Raw genomic sequence first — 18,537 nt, 5'->3', positions numbered from 1 at the left:
ATCAGGGGAGACCCCGGTCTGCGCACCCCTTCTGCGCCCAAGTGGTGCCCCTGGGGACTATGGGGCAGGGCAGATCCTGCCCCTTGGCAGCTGTGCTGGTGCCTGGGCCCTGCGGGCGCTCGCCCTGGGGAGGGGGTTTATAGCCCAGCCTGGCTGAGTGTGACACTCCCCCCCGCATCGGGCTGGCACAATCATGGCTTGAGAAATAAGCGGCTCCTTGCGGCCTAGATGATGGCGCAAGAGCCGTGAGGTCAGCAGCCTCCAGCCCCCACAGGAGCAGCCTCCGGCAGCTTCATCTCCAGCAGGGAGGGGAGAGCAGGCGGAGGCCTCCAGCCCTCCTGAGCCCCTCACCCTTCCTCTGGCCCCAGCCCTGGGACCCCACGGGAGAATCCGGCTGGCATCCAGGTTAGAACAAGGAGCCAAGCAGGGCGGAGCCGGGGTCTGCAGCGGGCAGGAGGGAGGTGGAGCAGCACAGCGAGGGTTTCTCCGGGAGGGATGCAGCGAGGGTGTCTCTGGTGGGTGGGGGAGAGCAGGGGGCATTGGGCAAGGCAGGGGGCAGAGCGGGGCGCAGGAGAGAGGAGGGGGCGCAGGGGAGACCAGGCTGTGCAAGTGTTGCTCAGTCTGCCCTGCAGCCCCCCAACTCGACCCAGGGAAGTCTGGGAGGTGCCAGGCACCCAGACACCCTCCCTTGACCCCTGAGGGCCCCTTCCCCCAGCCGGCCAGAGCAGGGGCACAGCCGCTGGCCAGGGCTCCAGGGTGCTTGGGGAGCCAGGTGCCCAGGGGCCAGCAAGGGTGGGGTGGGTCCGGGCTGGGGCAGCTCCCCAGAGGGATGAGGCGATTCCCCATCGCTGCGGCTCCCTGTTGCTCTCGGTCCGGCTACACCCAATTCTGGGCTGGACACAGGGAGCACAGGCCAAGGACTCAGGAGTCTGGCTGGACAGCCCCAGCCTACTCCTACCCGTGGACCCCGCACTGAGGGCAGGACGCTGGCTGGGCTCCCTGCCAGCCCCCACCCTCTGGGGCTCCCAGAGCCGTCCCTGCCAGCGACAGCCTCGTGGGGACCGGCTGGATGTGTGGCCGAGGAGAGGGAGGCACGGAGCCTTTAACCACCGGGGGAGCCACTGGGCTGCATGTCCCATCTGCGCCCAACCAGTGCCCACGCCCCGGGGAGGCTGCGTGTGGGAGCCAGGGGCAAATGGGGCAGGGCAGGCACCATTCCAGGCACTGGGCATCCCTGCTGGATGGACCTTCCCCCCACCCCCTGACCCCCGTTGTAAATGCAGCTTGGGAAATAAACGGCCCCTTGTGGTGGTGACGGTGGATCAAGAACTGTGGGGCCAGAAGGCCTCGCTCCTGAGTCTCACACCATGCTTGGGGGCACAGCCCCCCGCACCCCCACCCCCATCCATAGCCTCAGCCCTGGGACCACTTCCAGGGGAATCCAGCTAGAACAGGCTTTGGCCTGAGTCAGAACTAGGGAACAAGCAAAGCGTTTCTCGCATGCCATGTACCCATCATGACCACTGGGGGCACTGCTGCCCCCTCACCCATTAGCACACGCAGCATTTACACTGCATGTAGCAGCATGGCTACTGGGGGCACTGCAGCTCCCCATTAGCACATGCAGCATTCACACTGCATGTACCCAGCATGGCCACTGGGGGGCACTGCAGGTCCCCATTAGCACATGCAGCATTCACACTGCATGTAGCAGCATGGCCACTAGGGGGCACTGAAGCGCCCCATTAGCACACGCAGCATTCACACTGCATGTACCCAGCATGGCCACTGGGGGCACTGCACCCCACATTAGCTGTGGCTGTGTGGATGGCAGTGTTGCATAATCCCCAAATGACTCAGCTATTCATTCTGCCCTGGGGGTGCCAAGGCCTTTCCTGTCTGTGCCAGGATCGCTCCCCTGCTGCGCCTGGCTCTGGGGTGCGGCGTGCCTGTGCCAAGGCCCCACCTGGGATGCAGGGCAGGGGGGAGCAGAGCAGAGGGGGTGGCACTGGGCAGCACATCGCTGGTTGGGCACAGCTGGAGCTGGTAGGGTGTGGGAGGGGGCTGGTTTGGGGGCTGGTGGTGGGCACCCTGGGGAGTGCGGGAGGGAGCCCCAGTGTAGGGGTCCATAAGCCAGCAAATCCCAGCCCACTGGAGCGTGCAGCCCCACAGCTCCACACGGCCCTGTCTGTGACCGCCCCCCCCCCCAGCCCCAGTGACCTGGGCTGAATCCCTCAGAGCTCACTGAGAGCCATCCGGGCCCCATCACACCTTGCTAAAACCCTTGCAAACAATCTGCTGCACACACACACACACACCCCAACATCCCCTGCACACACACCCCGCAACACCCTCTAAGCACATACACACACACTCAACACTCCCTGCACACACACACTGCAACACTGTCTATGCACACAATCCCTGCAAACACACTCACAAACTCCTACAATCCCTACACACACACACACGCCCTGCAATATACCCTGCACATGCACATCCCAACACCCCCCCCACACCCCAATACCCTCTGTCCACATGCTCACACAACCCCACAACACTGCAACACCCCTGCACCCCCACTAACAAAATCACACACACACCAGTACATACGCACACCCTCTGATGAGGCGGGTGCCCTGTCCATCACCCCCCACCCCGACACCGTCAGTCCCTGTTCCCACAATGCAGAGGCTGCCCCACTTCAACCCAGCGAGTCCATGGCTGGGATCCGTGGCCCGCAGGGCTCTGTGTTTCTGGGGGGGAGGTGTGTGAGGGGATGGCCATGGAGGGGGAAGGAGCGTCTTGGTGGCAGGTCCCCAGAGACCCGTTAGGGTTGCCACCCTCTAGGATTGTCCTGGAGTCTCCAGGAATTAAAGATTAATCTTTAATTAAAGATCAAGTCGCATGATGAAACCTCCAGCCTGGTCCCCGGCTAGGTTCAGCCGGCAGTGAGAGGGGAGGGCAGGGCTGGGGGGAGGCGTCTGGCCCAGGCTAAGCCGCTGTGCATTAACCCCGGAGCAGTTATGACATATCTCGAATACCCAAGCGTGATCCTCCACCCCCTGCCGCTGCCCGGGTACCGCTCCCGCCCCGCGCCCAGACAGACGGACAGACACACGGCTCAGCATGTCCGACAGCCCCAGCCCAGGAGGGGCCCCCGAAGAGGGGGCCCCCGATGAACCCCAGGGGCAGCCCCCCTGCGCCGAGCTCAAAGCAGCCATGGAGAAATGGTGAGTCCCAGAGCAGCTGCCACGATGCAGGGTTGGGGGGTGGGAGCACTGCTGGGGGGAGTCTGGCATCCCGCCGACCTGATTCACAGGTAGCTGCTACAGGGAATGGAGGGCAGGGGCTCCAGGCAGTGGAGGCAGGGCTCAGTGAGTCTGCAGTCAGTGGGGCAGCAGGGTAGCTCAGTAGAGTGGGGTCAGGGAGCTCAGTGGGGCAGAGGGGCTCAGTGGGTTAGGGGATGGGGGCCTAAGTGGGGCAGGGAGGGCTCAGTGGGTTGAGGGTTCAAGGTTTTCATGAGGCAGGTGACTCAGTGGGGTGGGGAACTCAGTGGTGCAGGTGGAAGTCAGTGGGGTTGAGTTTGGGGGCATTTGTGGGGCTCAGCGGGTTGGAGAGATTCATTGGGGTTACTTGGGAGCTCTGTTGAGTTGGGGCTGGGGAGATTAGTCGGGTTCTCAGTGGGGTGGGGGTCTCAGTGGGGCAGAGTGTCTCAGTAGATTGGACCTAGGGGGGTCTCAGTGGGGTTCGGGCAGGGAAACTCAATGGGGGGGCTCAATGGTGTAGAGGTCTCAGTGGATTGAGCACAGGGGGTCTCAGTGGGGTGGGCGCAGGGAGCTGTGCCATGCACTCCATACCCAGTGCCCCCAGCCCAGGTGAGGCCGAAGGGTGGGAGCCGGTGGATCCTGGCTCCGCGGTTCCCCAGGCCGGGATAGGCAGAGGGGCCCTCGGCGCTGGCCATGTGGTGCAGGGACCGGAAGGGAACGGCAGGACGTGACCTCGGGGAACCGGCCTGGAGAAAGCTCTGTGGCCTCAGGGCACCCCCAGGAAGCAGCCAGCCCAGCACCCCTCCCAGCACGACCAACTCCATGGGGAACATAGGGGCTTCCGTGGGGCAAAGGCCCTTCCACTTGGGAGAATGAGCCCCAGCCACCCAGCGGTTCCAGGCCCAAACCCCGCCCCACCCATCCAGCCCCAGATATGCGGGGCACGAGGGGCGGGGAGAGCCGTAGTGACATAGATTGGTTGGGGGGTTAGTGAATGGGGCTGACAGAGAGCAGTGAATGAGGGGTGTGAATGGGGAGCGGGTGCCATGGGTGTGCATTGGGAGCGGTGCCTTGTTACAAGGTGTGAATGTGGGGGCCTCGCAGGGGGGGGAGTGAAGGCAGCTGGAGTCAGTGATAGACCCGGTGGTGTATTTGGAGTTGGACGACTGAATGGGGTGTTTATGGGGATGCATGGAGGGAGGGTGTGTATGGGGACTGAGGTATGGCAGGGTGTGTATGGGGATGGAGGGGTGCATATGGGGATGGATGGAGGAGTATGTATGGGAATGGAGGGGTGTGTATAGGGATGGATGCAGGGGTGTGTATGAGAATGGGGGGGTTGGGTTGGACGGAGGGTTGTGTATGGGGATGGATGGAGGCAGGGTGTGTATGGGGATGGCGGAGTTTGTATGGGGATGGATGGCGGGGTGTGTATAGGGATGGTGGGATGTGTATGGGGATGGGTGGGTCGCCCCCCATAGGTGCTGTCAGTCCCATCACCCCCTACTGGTTCCCCACCCCACTGTCAACTAGAGATGGGGGTGGGGCTCAGTGGGGAACGGCTCAGCGATGGTTGGACGGGGGCTCAGTGTGGGAGGCAGAGGGCTCAGTGGGGCTGGGGGTTCAGTAGGGATTGGACAGGGGGTTCAGTGGGGGTGGGGCAGGGGGCTCAGTGTGGGAGGAAGCTTAGCCAGGGGCAGGGAGCTCAGTGGAGGTGAGGCAGGGGGCTCAGTGGGGTGGGGTAGGGAATCAGTGGAGGTTGGGCAGGGGCCTCTGTGGGGGTGAGGTGGAGGGCTCAGTAGGGGTGAGGCAGGGGCAGGGGTCTCAGTGGGGTGGGGCAGGGGCCTCTGTGGGGATTGGCAGGGCTCTCAGTGGGCATGAGGCAAGGGGGCAGGGGCTCAATAGGGGTGAGGCAGGGAGAGCAGGGGCTCAGTGGGGTGGGGCAGGGGCAGGGGGCTCAGGCAGTTACCGAGGGTGTTCCCATCCCGGAGTCAGTCCTCGGGGACACAAGCTCAGTAGGGGTGAGGCAGGGGCGGGGGCTCAGTGGGGGTGGGGCAGGGGGCTCAGTGGGGTTGGACAGGGGCAGGGGACTCAGTGGGGGTGAGTAAAAGCAACAAAGAATCCTGTGGCACCTTATAGACTAACAGACGTTTTGCAGCATGAGCTTTCGTGGGTGAATACCCACTTCTTTGGATGCAAGACCTCAGTGGGGGTGAGGTGGAGGGCTCAGTAGGGGTGAAGCAGAGGGCAGGGGCTCAGTGGGGTGGGGCAGAGGGCTCAGTGGGGGTGAGGTGGAGGGCTCAGTAGGGGTGAGGCAGAGGGCAGGGGGCTCAGTGGGGGTGGGGCAGGGGATCAGTGGGGGTTAGCAGGGGCAGGGGCTCAGTGGAGTTGGACAGGGGCTCAGTGGAGGTGAAGTGGAGGGCTCAGTAGGGGTGAGGCAGAGGGCAGGGGTCTCAGTGGGGTGAGGCAGGGGTCTCAGTGGGGTTGGACAGGGGCAGGGGTCTCAGTGGGGGTGAGGTTGAGGGCTCAGTAGGGGTGAGGCAGAGGGCAGGGGGCTCAGTAGGGGTGAGGCAGAGGGCAGGGGGCTCAGTGGGGGTGGGGCAGGGGGATCAGTGGGGGTTGGCAGGGGGATCAGTGGGGGTTGGCAGGGGGCTCTGTGGGGGTTGGGCAGGGGGGCAGGGGGCTCAGGCAGTTACCGAGGGCGTTCCCATCCCCCGGAGTCAGTCCCTCGGGGTCCCGAGCCCAGTGCAGTGGCTGTCACCCCCCAGCCATGCCCTGTCCCCATTCACCCTCTGCCCCAAGAGTTGGCGCCATCCCCACAGCTGCCCTTGGGCTGCCGTGCCCAGCTCTGGCCCCAGCACGTCCCTGCTCCCCCCTCCCCCCGCAGGGGAGCAGACCCCATTGCCAGATCCTCACCCCCAAATACCTCCACAGCTAAAGCTGCCATGGGGGGTTAGAGCAGGGACACACCTACCCTAGGGGTGCTGGATGAGGGGGTAACAGAGCCCAGGGCCTCGTGGGGCGGGGGGGCACAGCAGATGAGGTGCCCCTCTCCTGGCCCCAGAGTAACAGTGGAGACCCACAGGGAGACAAGCCAGGATTCCTGGGTTCTGGCCCCAGCTCTGGGAGGGGAGTGGGAGCTAGTGGTTAGAGTGGGGGGAACGGGGCTGGAAGCCAGGACTCCTGGGTTCTCTCCCTGGCTCTGGGAGGGGAATGGGGGCTAGTGGTTAGAGCAGGGGGGGCTTGGAGCCAGGACTCCTGGGTTCTCTCCCTGGCTCTGGGAGGGGAATGGGGGCTAGTGGTTAGAGCAGGGGGGGCTGGGAGCCAGGGCTCCTGGGTTCTCTCCTTACCTCTGCCCCCGTGTGACCTTGGGCATGTGCGTGCCCCCCCCTTTGGGTTGTAATTGGGGCTGAGCGCCCCCCGCAGGGTAAGGCGCTTTGCTGGCGGTGCTGCCAGGAGTTATTACTATGATTTATAAATCTCCCGCTCGCGTCTCCTGCGGCTGGGCTGATCCAGCCGACGGGCTGTGCGTGACCCCCGGGTGCCCCCTGGTTATGCCCAGGCCATACCCCATTCTCCCCCATGGGGTGCCCCCAGCCAGCTCCACCACACTCAGCCCCACTGCGCCCCACCCCACATTGGCACGCAGGCCGCAGAGCCCACTGGGCAATGCCGCCCCCGGCAGCACCTTCCATCTCCCAGCCCTGGCTAATGTAGCTTGACAGGGGCATGCCGTGACCCAGCACCTGGCACCACCTGCTCTGCCGGGCGCTGAGGAGGCTGGTTAATTAGTGCGAGGGGGTTAGCGAGGCCATCGCGCCCTCCCCGCATCCGGCCTGATCCCCACAGCTCCACCTGGGATGTGCCCAAGGTCACAGGGGAGACGGGGGCACCATAGAACCCAGGAGTCCGGCCTTCCACTTGCCTGTCCACCTGCTAGATTCCCTCCTCTCCAGAGCAGGGGAGAGAACCCAGGAGTCCTGGCTGCCAGCCCTCCTGCCTCTAACCACTAGACCCCATTCCCAGGGCCAGGGATTGAACCCAGGAGTCCTGGCTCCCAGGCTCCCACCCACGGCCACTCCTGCTCATACACACACACTGCTTCCACCCCATCCCCGGTGTCAGCAACCCCTTGACCCCGGTGCAGTGGCTACGCTGAGACACGGCCCCACGGGGCAGATGCCCCCTATGGCTGGCACCCACCGGGACACGTGGGGCTGGCTAAGCTGCTACCAGCACAACCGCCAATGACCTACATTCAGCTCTGCCACCCCGTTCCCATGGCAGCAGGGAGCAGGCATACCAGAGGAGGGGGAGGGAATGGAAGCTTGCCCCACAGTGCCCCCGAGAGACCCCCCTTACACCCCCACCTGCCCCACAGTGACCCCCAGGGACACCTCCTCCACCCCCGCCTGCTCCACAGTGACCCCGAGAGACCTCTCTTTCACCCCCACCCGCTCCATGGTGCCCCCCAGGGACACCCCCTCCACCCCCGCCTTCCTCACTGTGACCCCGAGAGACCCCTCTTCCACCCCCACCTGCCCCACAGTGACCCCTAGGGACACCCCTTCCACCCCTGCCTGCCCCCCAGTGTCTCAGAGCGACACCTCCTTCACCCCACTACCCCTACAGAGTGACTGGAGCCCTCGCCAGCCCCCCAGGTACGGGCTGGTGGGGCCAAGCAGAGCTGGGGCGTGTGGGCCGGGCAGCCGTGGGGTAGGAGGGCGCGGTGCTGCTGACTCAGCCCCGGCCTCATTAGCTGCGGAGAAAGGAGCCGCCAGGGCAGCCAGGCGGGAGTAACGGGGAGGCCGGGAAGGGGGTGCGGGCACATGGCGGGCATTAACCCCTCAGTGGCCGGGGTGGAAACACTCCTCCACCCTCCATTAATCCCTCTCTGTCCCTACCCCACCACTAACCGAGACCCTGGCAATTCAGGCCCATCACCCACCCAGCCCCAGAGGTGATGGCAACTGGATACTCCCTGATTCCCACCCGGGGCCATCCCCGGGCCCCACACATGTGTATAGTGGGGCTCAGTCCCTGGCGTCCTGAGCCCCAGCTCAGGGCTTTAACCGCACAGCCTGGCTCATGACTGGGGGGAGGGGGCAGGCACGGTGAGGGGGGGTGTCTGTATCAGCTCTAAAGAGCACCAGGCTCCAGCCCCCTGCAATTGTGGCTCCTCGGCACCCCGCCCCTGCCCTGTGACCTCCCTTCCCCCTCCCCGCAGCTCTGCAGCTGCCCCTTATCTGCAACCTGCAGCCCTAACCGACTGGTGGGGCATCCGCACCTCCCAAGCAGCCTGGCTTTGGGATGAAAAGGAACCCGGCCTGCCCCCCCCCCCAACCTGCAGTTCTGGGTCCCCTCTTATCAGCCCTAGGGCTTGCGCAGCACCGCCCACCAGCAGATCTCAGAGCACCTTACGGAGGTCAGTTATTCCCCATTGTACAGATGGGGAAACTGAGGCAGGGGTGGCTTACCCACTATCACCCAGCAGCTTAATCCCAATCCTGTGCTCTCTCCACTAGGCCATACTGCCTCTCACTAAACTATGATTATTATAATGTATTAGGTGTATTATGGTAGCACCTAGGAGTCCCGGTCATGGCCCCCCATGGTGCTGGGCACTGTACATTATTTATTAGGGGTATTACGGTAGTGCCTAAGAGCTCCAGTCATGGCCCAGGACCCCACTGCGCTAGGCACTGTACATTATTTATTAGGTGTATTATGGCAGCAGTAGGATCTCTCCTCTCCCCCAACCCCCAGCAACCTGAGCATGGGCCAGGATCTCAGTCAGGGAACAGGGGCGCATGGAGGGACCCCGCTGCACGGAGCAAGAAGATCCTATGTGGGGCACCCCTTGCAGCACCAAGCTCCCCATTCCCGCCAGCCCTGGCAATGGGGCATCTCCAGCTCTGCCGGCGCCGGCACCCTGCTGTCCTCGCGTGGCCCTGGCCTGCTCCGAGCGCAGCACCCCGAGCCACTCTCCCTGCACCACGGCTCCCCCAGCCCCATATGGGCACCATGCCGGACCCCTGGACAGGCTGCAGGGGGTGGGGTGTGTCTGACTAATCTAACCCACCCGCCAGCCCTCCCCATACACACCCCTTGCAGATAAGGGTCTGACTGGAAGGAGGTGGGTGTAGGAGGGAGAGGAGAGCTGAGACAAGAGGGGCTTATCAGTTTCCCAGCCTCTTGGTTCAGCTTTTAGGGAGGTGGGCACAAAGGATACTGGGCTAGATGGGCCTTGGGTCTGATCCAGGGAGGTGATGGGATACCAGGGTAGAAAGGCCCGTGGGTCTGATCCAGGGGTCAGGGAGGGGGCAGGATACTGGGCTAGATCAGCCCATGGGTGTGAGCCAGGCAGGTCCCCCTTCCCATTTAATGACACCCCCCCCCATGTCTTCGCAGCGTGCGTGAGAACGGGGAGGATTCGTGCAAGGAGCTGATGGAATCGTACCACGAGTGTCTCCGTGCCCTGGGCATCAAGGTCTAGCAGCCCTCCCCCACGGTGAGTTCCCCTCCCCCAGCCTCATGGGGGCATGGGGAGCCCAGGGCTGGGATAGCAGGGGGGCAGTGTGGGCAGCACTGCCCCCCACCCTGCACCACACCCCTAAGCCCCTGCTTTTTCTCAGCTGCTTCTCTGGGCAGCCCCAGAGGGGCACTGCCTCAGCCCAGGGCCCATGTCCACAGCTGGGTCCCCTCTCCCCCCCGGAGCAGCCTGTACTTGAGTTTGGCTTGGCCTCCCCAAAGCAACCCCCACCCCCAGAGGTGCAGGACAGCTCCCGCCTCCCAGTGGGTTCAGCCCCCAGCACTAGTTGCCAGGTGACCATCTCCGCAGTGATGGCATTGGAGGTACCCGGGTACTGGAGCTGCTTGGCACGTGGCTGCTGGTCCCGCTGGCCGCACAGAGAGCGCACCAGGTTTGCAAGAGAACCGTTGTGTGTTAAAGGGACAAGTTGCTTTTGATTTAACTTTTTTAATCGTTAAGAGGCAGCTACAGTCACACCCCCTCACTCACATCCACACCCCCAGGTTGACTTTACACCCGTGATTCACAGCCACACCCCGTCATTCACATCCATACTCCCTGGTTCAATTTACACCCCCTGGGTCACACTTACAACCGTCCCTGGTTCTCACACACACACACCCACACATCACATTTATACCCCCTAATTCACATCCACATGGTGTGGAAGTGCAGAGAAGGACTAGACAGTTGAAGTCCTCATGTACACGTGTAAGGTGTAGTCAGAGCAACCCCCTGTCCCTCTCCAGCTGCCGGCGCTGGATTCCTGTGCGTTCACACAGACTTGTTTGGGGGCAGAAAGGGATTTTTCTTTTTAGACCAAGTCTCACACTTCGTATTATTTTGTTCCCCCGTTTTCTATCCCAAGTTCCTTCTGATGTGGAGCATCTCCCAAGTTTCTAGCCCAGGGTCCAGTTTTGCCCCGTTGTGGTTAAAGGGAGTTTGGAAACGGAGCGCCAGGCTGGGGGGGGTGGGGAGCAGGGGGCCTGGTGGGGGGGAGGGCACTGCCCTGCCCTGAGGGCCGCTCCAGCCAACTGGCAGGCAGAGATGGGGAACATGAAGGGACCAGGGTCTTTCCCCTCCCACCAGGCTCAGCAGTTGCTCCTCTCTTGCAGGCGCTGGTGTGGCCAGTGGGTGCAGCGTCACCCAGGGGAGCCCGGCTGTGAGAGTGAAGAGCCGCCGAGACACGCCAGCGGCCATGGAGGTGGCAGCTGCTCCGGATTCAGGAGGCATGGGGGGCAGGGTAATAAACTGGCAGCATTTTACCTGGGCTGGGTGTGCGTGATCAGTGAACGCCAGCCCTACACCACCCCCACTCAACACTCCCCCATAACATGCCTCCAGTGCCCCCGCCACCAACCTCCTACCCCATTCAGCCCAGCCACCACTCCCAACCCATCCCCGTCAGTCCCTTCCTGCCCAGCACTAGGCAAGGGGCACCTACCTCCCCCCAGGAACAATGATGCATCCAGCTGCAGGGGGCAGGGCTCCAGGATCCCCTGGAGGAGGGAGATGTAGTGAAGCCAGCAGCAGAGCGGGGGATCCCCATGGCCCTTCCTCTGTTCCAAGCCAGGGGGAGGCAACCGCATAGGACAGCCACCCCTCAGCCCCCAGCTCACCACAGAGGAGATGGGGGAGGGCCTCTGCCCCCTCCCCCAATCTATGGGGCAAGAATCAGCCAGAAGGCACCATGGATACAAATCTACAGTCTTTATTACAGCCCCTCCCCCAGCCAGCCAGCAGATGGAGGCAGGAGGGCCTGAGCGCAGCCCCGCCCCCCGTCCCTGTGCACAGGATGGAGAGTTCTGTGCCAGGAGGAGAGGAAGGGGGGCTCCCAACCTGTGCCCCCCAGATCCAGGCTTTAGTGAGTGCGCCCAGCTGCCCCCATCCTATAAGCCCAGCCCCCGCACCAGCACAGACACACACACACACACACATATATCCCTGGGCTGGTGCATCTTCCAATCTGCTTCTCCCCAGAGCCAGCCTCCCCCTCTCTGTGGGGGGGATGAATCCAGCCTGAGCTGGCAGCTCCTGGGGGGTGACGGCCATTGCAGAAAAGACACCCCCACCTGTAGTGTACTTGAGCTGGAAGCTAAAGGGTTAAGAGCCCCCACCCACAGAAATGATTCCCCTGCCCCCCGGACAGCCGCAGCAGCCCCATAGCCAACCCCCCCCATTAACTTGGGGTGGGGACTTGCCCTCCCAAACTGGGACCCTCCACCCCACCACCTAGCCCCCCACATAGGCAGAGGGGTGGGGGGAGGGGAAGTACCCAGAGAAGGGCAGAGGCAGCAGTCGCAGCCCCTGGAGTGTTGAGAGCAGAGGCCAGCAGTGGGTGGGGTGCCTGGGGGAGCACAGTGTGGGGAGGGAGGGGGGCAGCCCCAGCCCCTCAGTCCCGGCGCAAGTTCTTCAGCCGCTCCTCCAGGTCGGCGTCGGCATCCGCCAGCGCCGCGGAGGGCTCGGCCTTCTTCCCGGCCGTGACGCTGAGCGAGGCCCCAGTCGAGGGCAGGTCTGCAGGGAGAGCGGGGTCAGGACGCCCGGAGCACCCCACAGCCCCCACATCTCCCGCTGAGCAAGGATCCCCATCAAGGGCAGGTCTGCGGAGAAAGGGGATCAGCCCGCCCAGAGCACCCCACAGCCCCCCCACTGAGCGGGGCCCCCGTCAAGGGCAGGACGGCGGGGGGGGGGGGGTCATCCCGCCCAGAGCACCCCACAGCCCCCCACTGAGCGAGGCCCCCGTCAATGGCAGGACAGCGGGGGGGGAGCCAGTCCACCCAGAGCACCCCACAGCCCCCCCATCTCCCAGGCACTGGCAGGGTCAGGCAGCAAAGGGCTCCCCCGCACTGCACAGCCACAGAGGGGACCTGGCTCCCAGCCCCCCGAGCCTGCCAGAGCCCTTCCTCCCCCCCCCCCCCCGACACCCACAGCTGGGATACTCACTGGAGAGCTCATCCGTCAGGGTCAGGCCCAGCTCATCCAGCACTTGGGACACCACAGCATCGCTGGGGGACAGAGATGGGCAGGTGAGAGCAGGGACACGGCCAAGCCCCCCCCACACCCGGAGAGGAAAGAGCCACGCCCCAGATAACCGGGCTGGAGAGGAGCCAGCGCCCCACATCCAGCAGCCAGGTCCCCACACACCTGGGGAAACGTGCCAGGACAATGCGCTGGGTGTATCTCTGGAGCGGGCACCAGCTGGGTGGGCTCATCCCCACCCCAAGGGTGTCGCTCGGCCTGGGGAACCCCCCTTGGGGGCTCAGTCTGTCACCTGTCCTGCTGATAGGCCCTGGGACCAGATGGGAGCCGGCACCCCGTAGGGGGGGAAAGGCCCTGTGTCCCATTCCCTGCCTCCCCACCCCCAGCCAACCAGTCGCCCCTGCCCTGCTCCCCGCACCTCTCCTCCTCGTCATCCTCGTCCCCCATGGCGTCATCGATGGCGTCATTCATCATCTCCTCCTTCATGTCCATGATCTCCGACTGCTTCTCAAACTCCATCATGATCTTCTGGATCTGGGGCAGCTTCAGCTGGGGTAGAGGGAAGGGGAATATACAGTCACTGCCTTGGGGAAATCGAGTGGACTGGCCCTACAGCGCCCCCTGCTGGGAGAGGCCAGGCTGAAGTAGCCAGGAGCCCCGACACCGTGGCCAGCACACACAGTACCCCTGCTCCCCACAGTACCCCTTGCTGGGACAAGTGGGCCTGAAGTAGCCAGGGACCCACACACGGCTCAGAACCTTGCCCCGCATCCCACAGCGCCCCCTGCTGGGAGAGGCCTGGCTGGAGTAGCCAGCTCCCCCATGGTCCCTAGGTCAGGCCTAGCAGCTCCTGGGAGAGGGGCCAGACTCCCAGGCTGCACATGCAGTAGGGACCTGCCTGGCAACCCCGCAAGGCAGGGCACAACCCCAGACAGCCCCTGCTCCAGCCTGGGCAGGGGAGGCACAGTGAAGGGGGCTGGCTGCCTCTAAGGGAGGAGAGGTGTCAGAGCAGCAGGCAGCTCCGTTGGAGGGAGGGAACCTCCTGGACCTCACCTCAGGGAGACCCTCCCCTGCCATGCTCCATTCACGCACCTCCACAGACAGGACAGGACAACCTGCTCTGCAGGAGCCGCACCGGGCACAGACCCCACCCCATTGATTTGGGGCCACAGCTGATCCCGCTGCCCGGCCCGGCTGGCGGAAGCCCACGTACCTGTCTGTTCATGGTGGCCATGGCCTTGGTGACGCCCTTCATGGCCTGGGCCATGGAGTTGTTGGACTTGAGGGTCTGGATCTTGAGTGACACGGCCTGGATGTTCGCTCGCATCATGATGAATTTCTTGACGTAGCGCCGGGTTCGCACCAGGTCCTTGGCCATGATCTTCACCGCATCCTGCCAGAGGGATGGGTTACAGCCAGAGACCCCACACCCCCTCTCCCCATAGCCCTCATCCCCCCTGCTCTTCACCGCATCCTGCCAGGGGGATGGGTTACAGCCAGAGACCCCACACCCCCTCCCCCCATAGCCCTCATCCCCCCTGCTCTTCACCACGTCCTGCTGGGGGTGGGGGGGGGGGGATGGGTTACAGCCAGAGACCCCACACCCCCTCTCCCCATAGCCCTCATCCCCCCCTGCTCTTCACCATGTCCTGCTGGGGGGGATGGGTTACAGCCAGAGACCCCTCATCCCCCCTGCTCTTCACCACCTCCTGCCGGGGGGATGGGTTACAGCGAGGAACACCCCCATGTACCCTTCCTTCCCCACGCCCTTCACTGTGGGTTACAGCTGGAGACACTCCTGTCCCCCATAACCTTCACCCCGCCATGCGGGGGGCAGGTTGGGCTCAAGCTGGAGATGCTCCCCCCTGGCCCTGCCCCTTGCTCACCATCTGCCCCTGCTTCGCCATCTTCTTGATGTCGGCGATGATCTTCTTCTCCTGGGTCTCCAGCTTCTGCCGCTCACGGTCCATGTCCCGCATGGCCCGGTTCAGGGCCCGCTGGTTCTGCCGCAGCATCTCCTCCGGCGTCTTCCGGCGCCCGAACAGCAGGTCCATGCTGAGCGGGACAAGGGGCGGCCTGTGGCCGTGGGGGACAGCAGCAGCTCAGGAACTTGCCAGGAGGGGGACAGCTAGGGGAGCCCCTGAGCAGCCCAGGCTGGGAGATGGGGAGCGAATCCTCTGGATCTGACAGTGAGTGGGGCAGGCAGCTGGTCAGGGCTAGGCTCCACCCCACACCCCAGGGGGCAGGGCAGCTCTACCCCCTTCGGGGCTCAGATCTGGGTTCTCTGGACCCAGACTCTTCCCCACAAAGCTGGCTGGGCTAGGCTGTCCCCCTCCAGGCCATGCAATGGTAACAAGGCAGGAGTATCTGTGGGGCTGGCTCCATCATCTACGGCTGTCTTGGGTGCACAGGCGGCTCCCTCTATCCCATCCCCCCCCTCCCCACCACAGCACTTTTCTAGGTGCACCCTGCCACAACCTCTGTGCATTTCCCACCAGCAGCCCAGCCTGTCCCGACACACCCAGGGCACTGCTGTGCCACTCCCGGGGTCAGGCCCAGCAGCTCCTGGGAGAGGGGCCAGACCCAACTCCAGGCTGCACACGCAATAGGGACCTGCCTGGCGACCCCGCAAGGCAGGGCACAACCCCAGGCAGCCCCTGCTCCAGCCTGGGCAGGGGAGGCACAGTGAAGGGGGCTCTAAGGGAGGAGATGTGTCAGAGCAGCAGGCAGCTCCGTTGGAGGGAGGGAACCTCCTGGACCTCACCCCAGGGAGACCCTCCCCTGCCATGCTCCATTCACGCACCTCCACGGACAGGACAACCTATTCTGCAGGAGCCGAGCCGGGCACAGACCCCACCCCATTGATTAGGGGCCACAGCTGATCCCAGCTGCTGGCAGCGCTGCCCTCGAGAACAAAGGGGAATCACTACCCCCAACCCCAGGAGGCGCTCAGGGCCAGCTAGCACAGTACTCACCCAGGGGAGAAAGCAGGCTCGTTACAGGGGGTGGCGGCTGGAGGAGGCAGGAAACGCTGGAGTCAGGTACGCACACACAGAGCGAGCTGCAGAGACAGGAGGGGAAGGTTAGTGGTGGTGGAAAGGTCTCGCTGAGGCCTGGGTTTGGGTCACTGCTCTGGCGGGACACGCTGCCAGAGGGAATGGAGCCCAGTGCCACTGCAGGAGAGGGCACAGCCTCGGTGGCCTAGGAAGACTTATGCCCCCAAGACCCCCTGCTCCCATCAAAGTGCTCCAGGCCCCAAACCCCCAAGCCAGGCTGGATAAAAACCAATATGTTTTGCTGAAATAGGATTTTTTTTAATTTAAACCAGAATTTGTTTTATTTTGTGTTAAAATATAATTATAATAAATTATAATATATTTTTCTTTTTAAAACAAAATCTGAATTTAATACCAAGTATGTTAAGGCCTGAACTTATGATAATCTCTTCAAATGCTTAAATATAAAGTAATTATGCTGAATCCAAGAGCCTCTGCCAAAAACACTGCATTCAAGGTGGTTTTTCTACACAAAGAACTGGCTGGGGAGGAGATACCAAACACCTGAGGTCAAGCTTTATAAATACAGCCCAATGGCTCAAAGTAATCACAGACTCATAGACTTCAAGGTCAGAAGGAACCATTGCAGGCCACAGAACCTCACCCACCCACTACTGTAATATACCCCTAACCTCTGCCTGAGTTACTGGAGTCCTCCAGTCATGATTTAGAGACTTCAAGTTCCAGAGAGTCCACCATATACACTAGTTTAACCCTGCACGTGACCCATGCCCCATAGGAAGGCAAAAAACCCCTAGGGTCTCTGCCAATCTGGCCCCGGGGAAAATTCCTTCCCAATCCCAAATATGCCGATCAGTTAGACCCAGAGCATGTGGGCAAGAACCACCAGCCAGACATCAGGGAAAGATTTTGCTGTAGTAACTCCCTACCCATGTAGTGTCCCATCACCAGTCGTTGGAGATATTTGCTGCTAGCTATTTATGAAAAAGAACAGGAGTACCTGTGGCACCCTAGAGACTAACATTTATTTGAGCATAAGCTTTCCGTGGTCTAGAACCCACTTCCTCAGTGTTCTTTTTGCAGATACAGACTAACACGGCTGCTATTCTGAAACCAGCTATTTAGGAGACTCATTTTCAAGAGAGGGAAGTAGGAACTTAAGCTCACTCTACTTTCACTTGGGAACATCTGAAAATTTTCCCCCAGGATGATTTGAAATAATCGGTTTAATTCACTGAGGACAATTAAACCCTCTGGTTAATAATGAATCATTTTGCTGTAATCATGAAAACTGTTCTGATATGAGATATTTATGGATCTAAAGCATTTAGGGCTGTTTTGGTTAATAAAAGTACATTTTAGATGTTTTGTGCGGGCAGTTAAACTCCAGTTACCATCCAAATGCAGCTTGACACAAATCCTGAGTGAACAGTTAATTCTCTAGGAGATAAGCAATTTGGCATTTGCTATTTGCTAACATAGTGGAAAAGACCAATTAATTCATAAGAATTTGAGAGTATTAAGCTACATAGTTACTTAAATGTATATAATTATAGGGAGCCCTCCTAGGTAGCACAAACATGTCCCACTTCCAGTGTCCAAGCTCTGTCATTAGCTGTAAACTGATATGTGTAAATGTGTCTAGTGACCCCCAACCAGGGTAGCTCATAGAAGATCAGGGTTGGAAGGGACCTCAGGAGGTTTGAGTCCAACCCCCTGCTCAAAGCAGGACCAATCCCCAGATTTTTACCCAGTTCCCCAAATGGCCCCTTCAAGGATTGAACTCACAACCCTGGGTTTAGCAGGCCAATGCTCAAACCACTGAGCTATCCCTCCCCACTCTGAAAAATTACTGGCACCCAAAGAGAAAAGTTTTATTAAAATCGATGGTTTTAATAGAGGCTTCACATGAGGTGATTTCAATTAAGCCACCTGGTCCCCTCCCACATCTGGTCCCTCCAGAGCCCGCCCCTCTACCCCCCCCACTATGCCCCAACCCTCCCCACCCCTCTGCCCTGCACCCAGCGTCTACCTACACCCAGCCCCCTGCCCCACCGCCTACACCCACCCCACTGTGCCCCACCCTACGCCCCAGCCCCTGCCCCACCGCCTACACCCCCACTGTGCCCCACCCCACGCCTCAGCCCCACCCCACTATGCGCCACTTCTCCTCCCTGCACCCCCCCAACCACGCTGGCCCAACCCCCCACCCGCGCAGCCCGGCGGCCCCGGGCCGGACTCCCCCAGCGGGGCCCCCATGTCGGGGGGGAGGGAAGCAGCGCTGACCCCGCGCGCCCCACGGAAATGAAGGAGGCGGAGACACCCCCCCCAGGACCCCCCCACCCGGGACCCCCCGGGTCTCACCCGCTGCCGCCGCTCTCGGTCAGTCTGTTTCCTTCTCTCACTTCCGCCTTGGCCCCGATGACGTCACAGAGCACGCGAAGGGCGGGGCGTCAGGTGACGGTGGTGGTGGGCGGAGCCCCGCCCCCGCGGGTACCACAGAGAGAGAGAGTGTGTGTGTGTGTGTGCGCGCGTCCCCCTCCCGGAAGTCACCATCGAGAGCAAGCGCAGAGCGACCCCGCCCTCCGGCAGAGCACAGAGAGGCGGGCTAGAGGGGCACCCCCGCGCTCTAGCGCCCCGCCCCCAGCAGGAGAGACACGGGGAGGGGCTGAGGGCGATGGCGGGTGGGGGCCGGGGGAGTGTGAGGCGCCACCTTTGTAATGGGAGAAAACCGAACCCT

The 18,537-nt window shown here is 62.2% G+C and overlaps 1 protein-coding gene and 1 long non-coding RNA gene across 4 annotated transcripts; one reads left to right on the top strand and one right to left on the bottom strand.

Annotated features, from left to right (window-relative positions):
- The first annotated feature begins 281 nt into the window (after positions 1–281).
- Positions 282–11,054, top strand: LOC120394315. 3 transcript variants are annotated; one of them, XR_005592257.1, is made up of 4 exons: positions 282–405; positions 3,050–3,233; positions 9,681–9,780; positions 10,917–11,054. It is a non-coding gene; the product is annotated as an uncharacterized LOC120394315 (long non-coding RNA). The 3 variants fall into 3 exon arrangements; XR_005592256.1 differs by having other exon boundaries at positions 3,025–3,233; XR_005592255.1 differs by having other exon boundaries at positions 2,898–3,233.
- Positions 11,055–11,496: 442 nt separating this feature from the next.
- Positions 11,497–18,323, bottom strand: LOC120394314 (charged multivesicular body protein 2a). Its single transcript, XM_039518572.1, has 7 exons — positions 18,162–18,323; positions 15,756–15,841; positions 14,667–14,856; positions 13,994–14,173; positions 13,199–13,329; positions 12,745–12,806; positions 11,497–12,315 (listed from the first exon to the last, which is right to left on the bottom strand). Exons 3-7 carry the CDS (start codon positions 14,832–14,834, stop codon positions 12,194–12,196), a joined length of 663 nt encoding a protein of 220 aa, XP_039374506.1. The 5' UTR covers positions 14,835–14,856; positions 15,756–15,841; positions 18,162–18,323; the 3' UTR covers positions 11,497–12,193.
- Between the last annotated feature and the right edge of the window lie 214 nt (positions 18,324–18,537).

The sequence above is a fragment of the Mauremys reevesii genome, unplaced genomic scaffold, assembly GCF_016161935.1.
Source record: "Mauremys reevesii isolate NIE-2019 unplaced genomic scaffold, ASM1616193v1 Contig50, whole genome shotgun sequence".
Classification (NCBI taxonomy): Eukaryota; Metazoa; Chordata; order Testudines; family Geoemydidae; genus Mauremys; species Mauremys reevesii.
The sequence above is the reverse complement of the archived record's forward strand: the minus strand, read 5'-3'. Positions and strand labels throughout refer to the sequence as shown.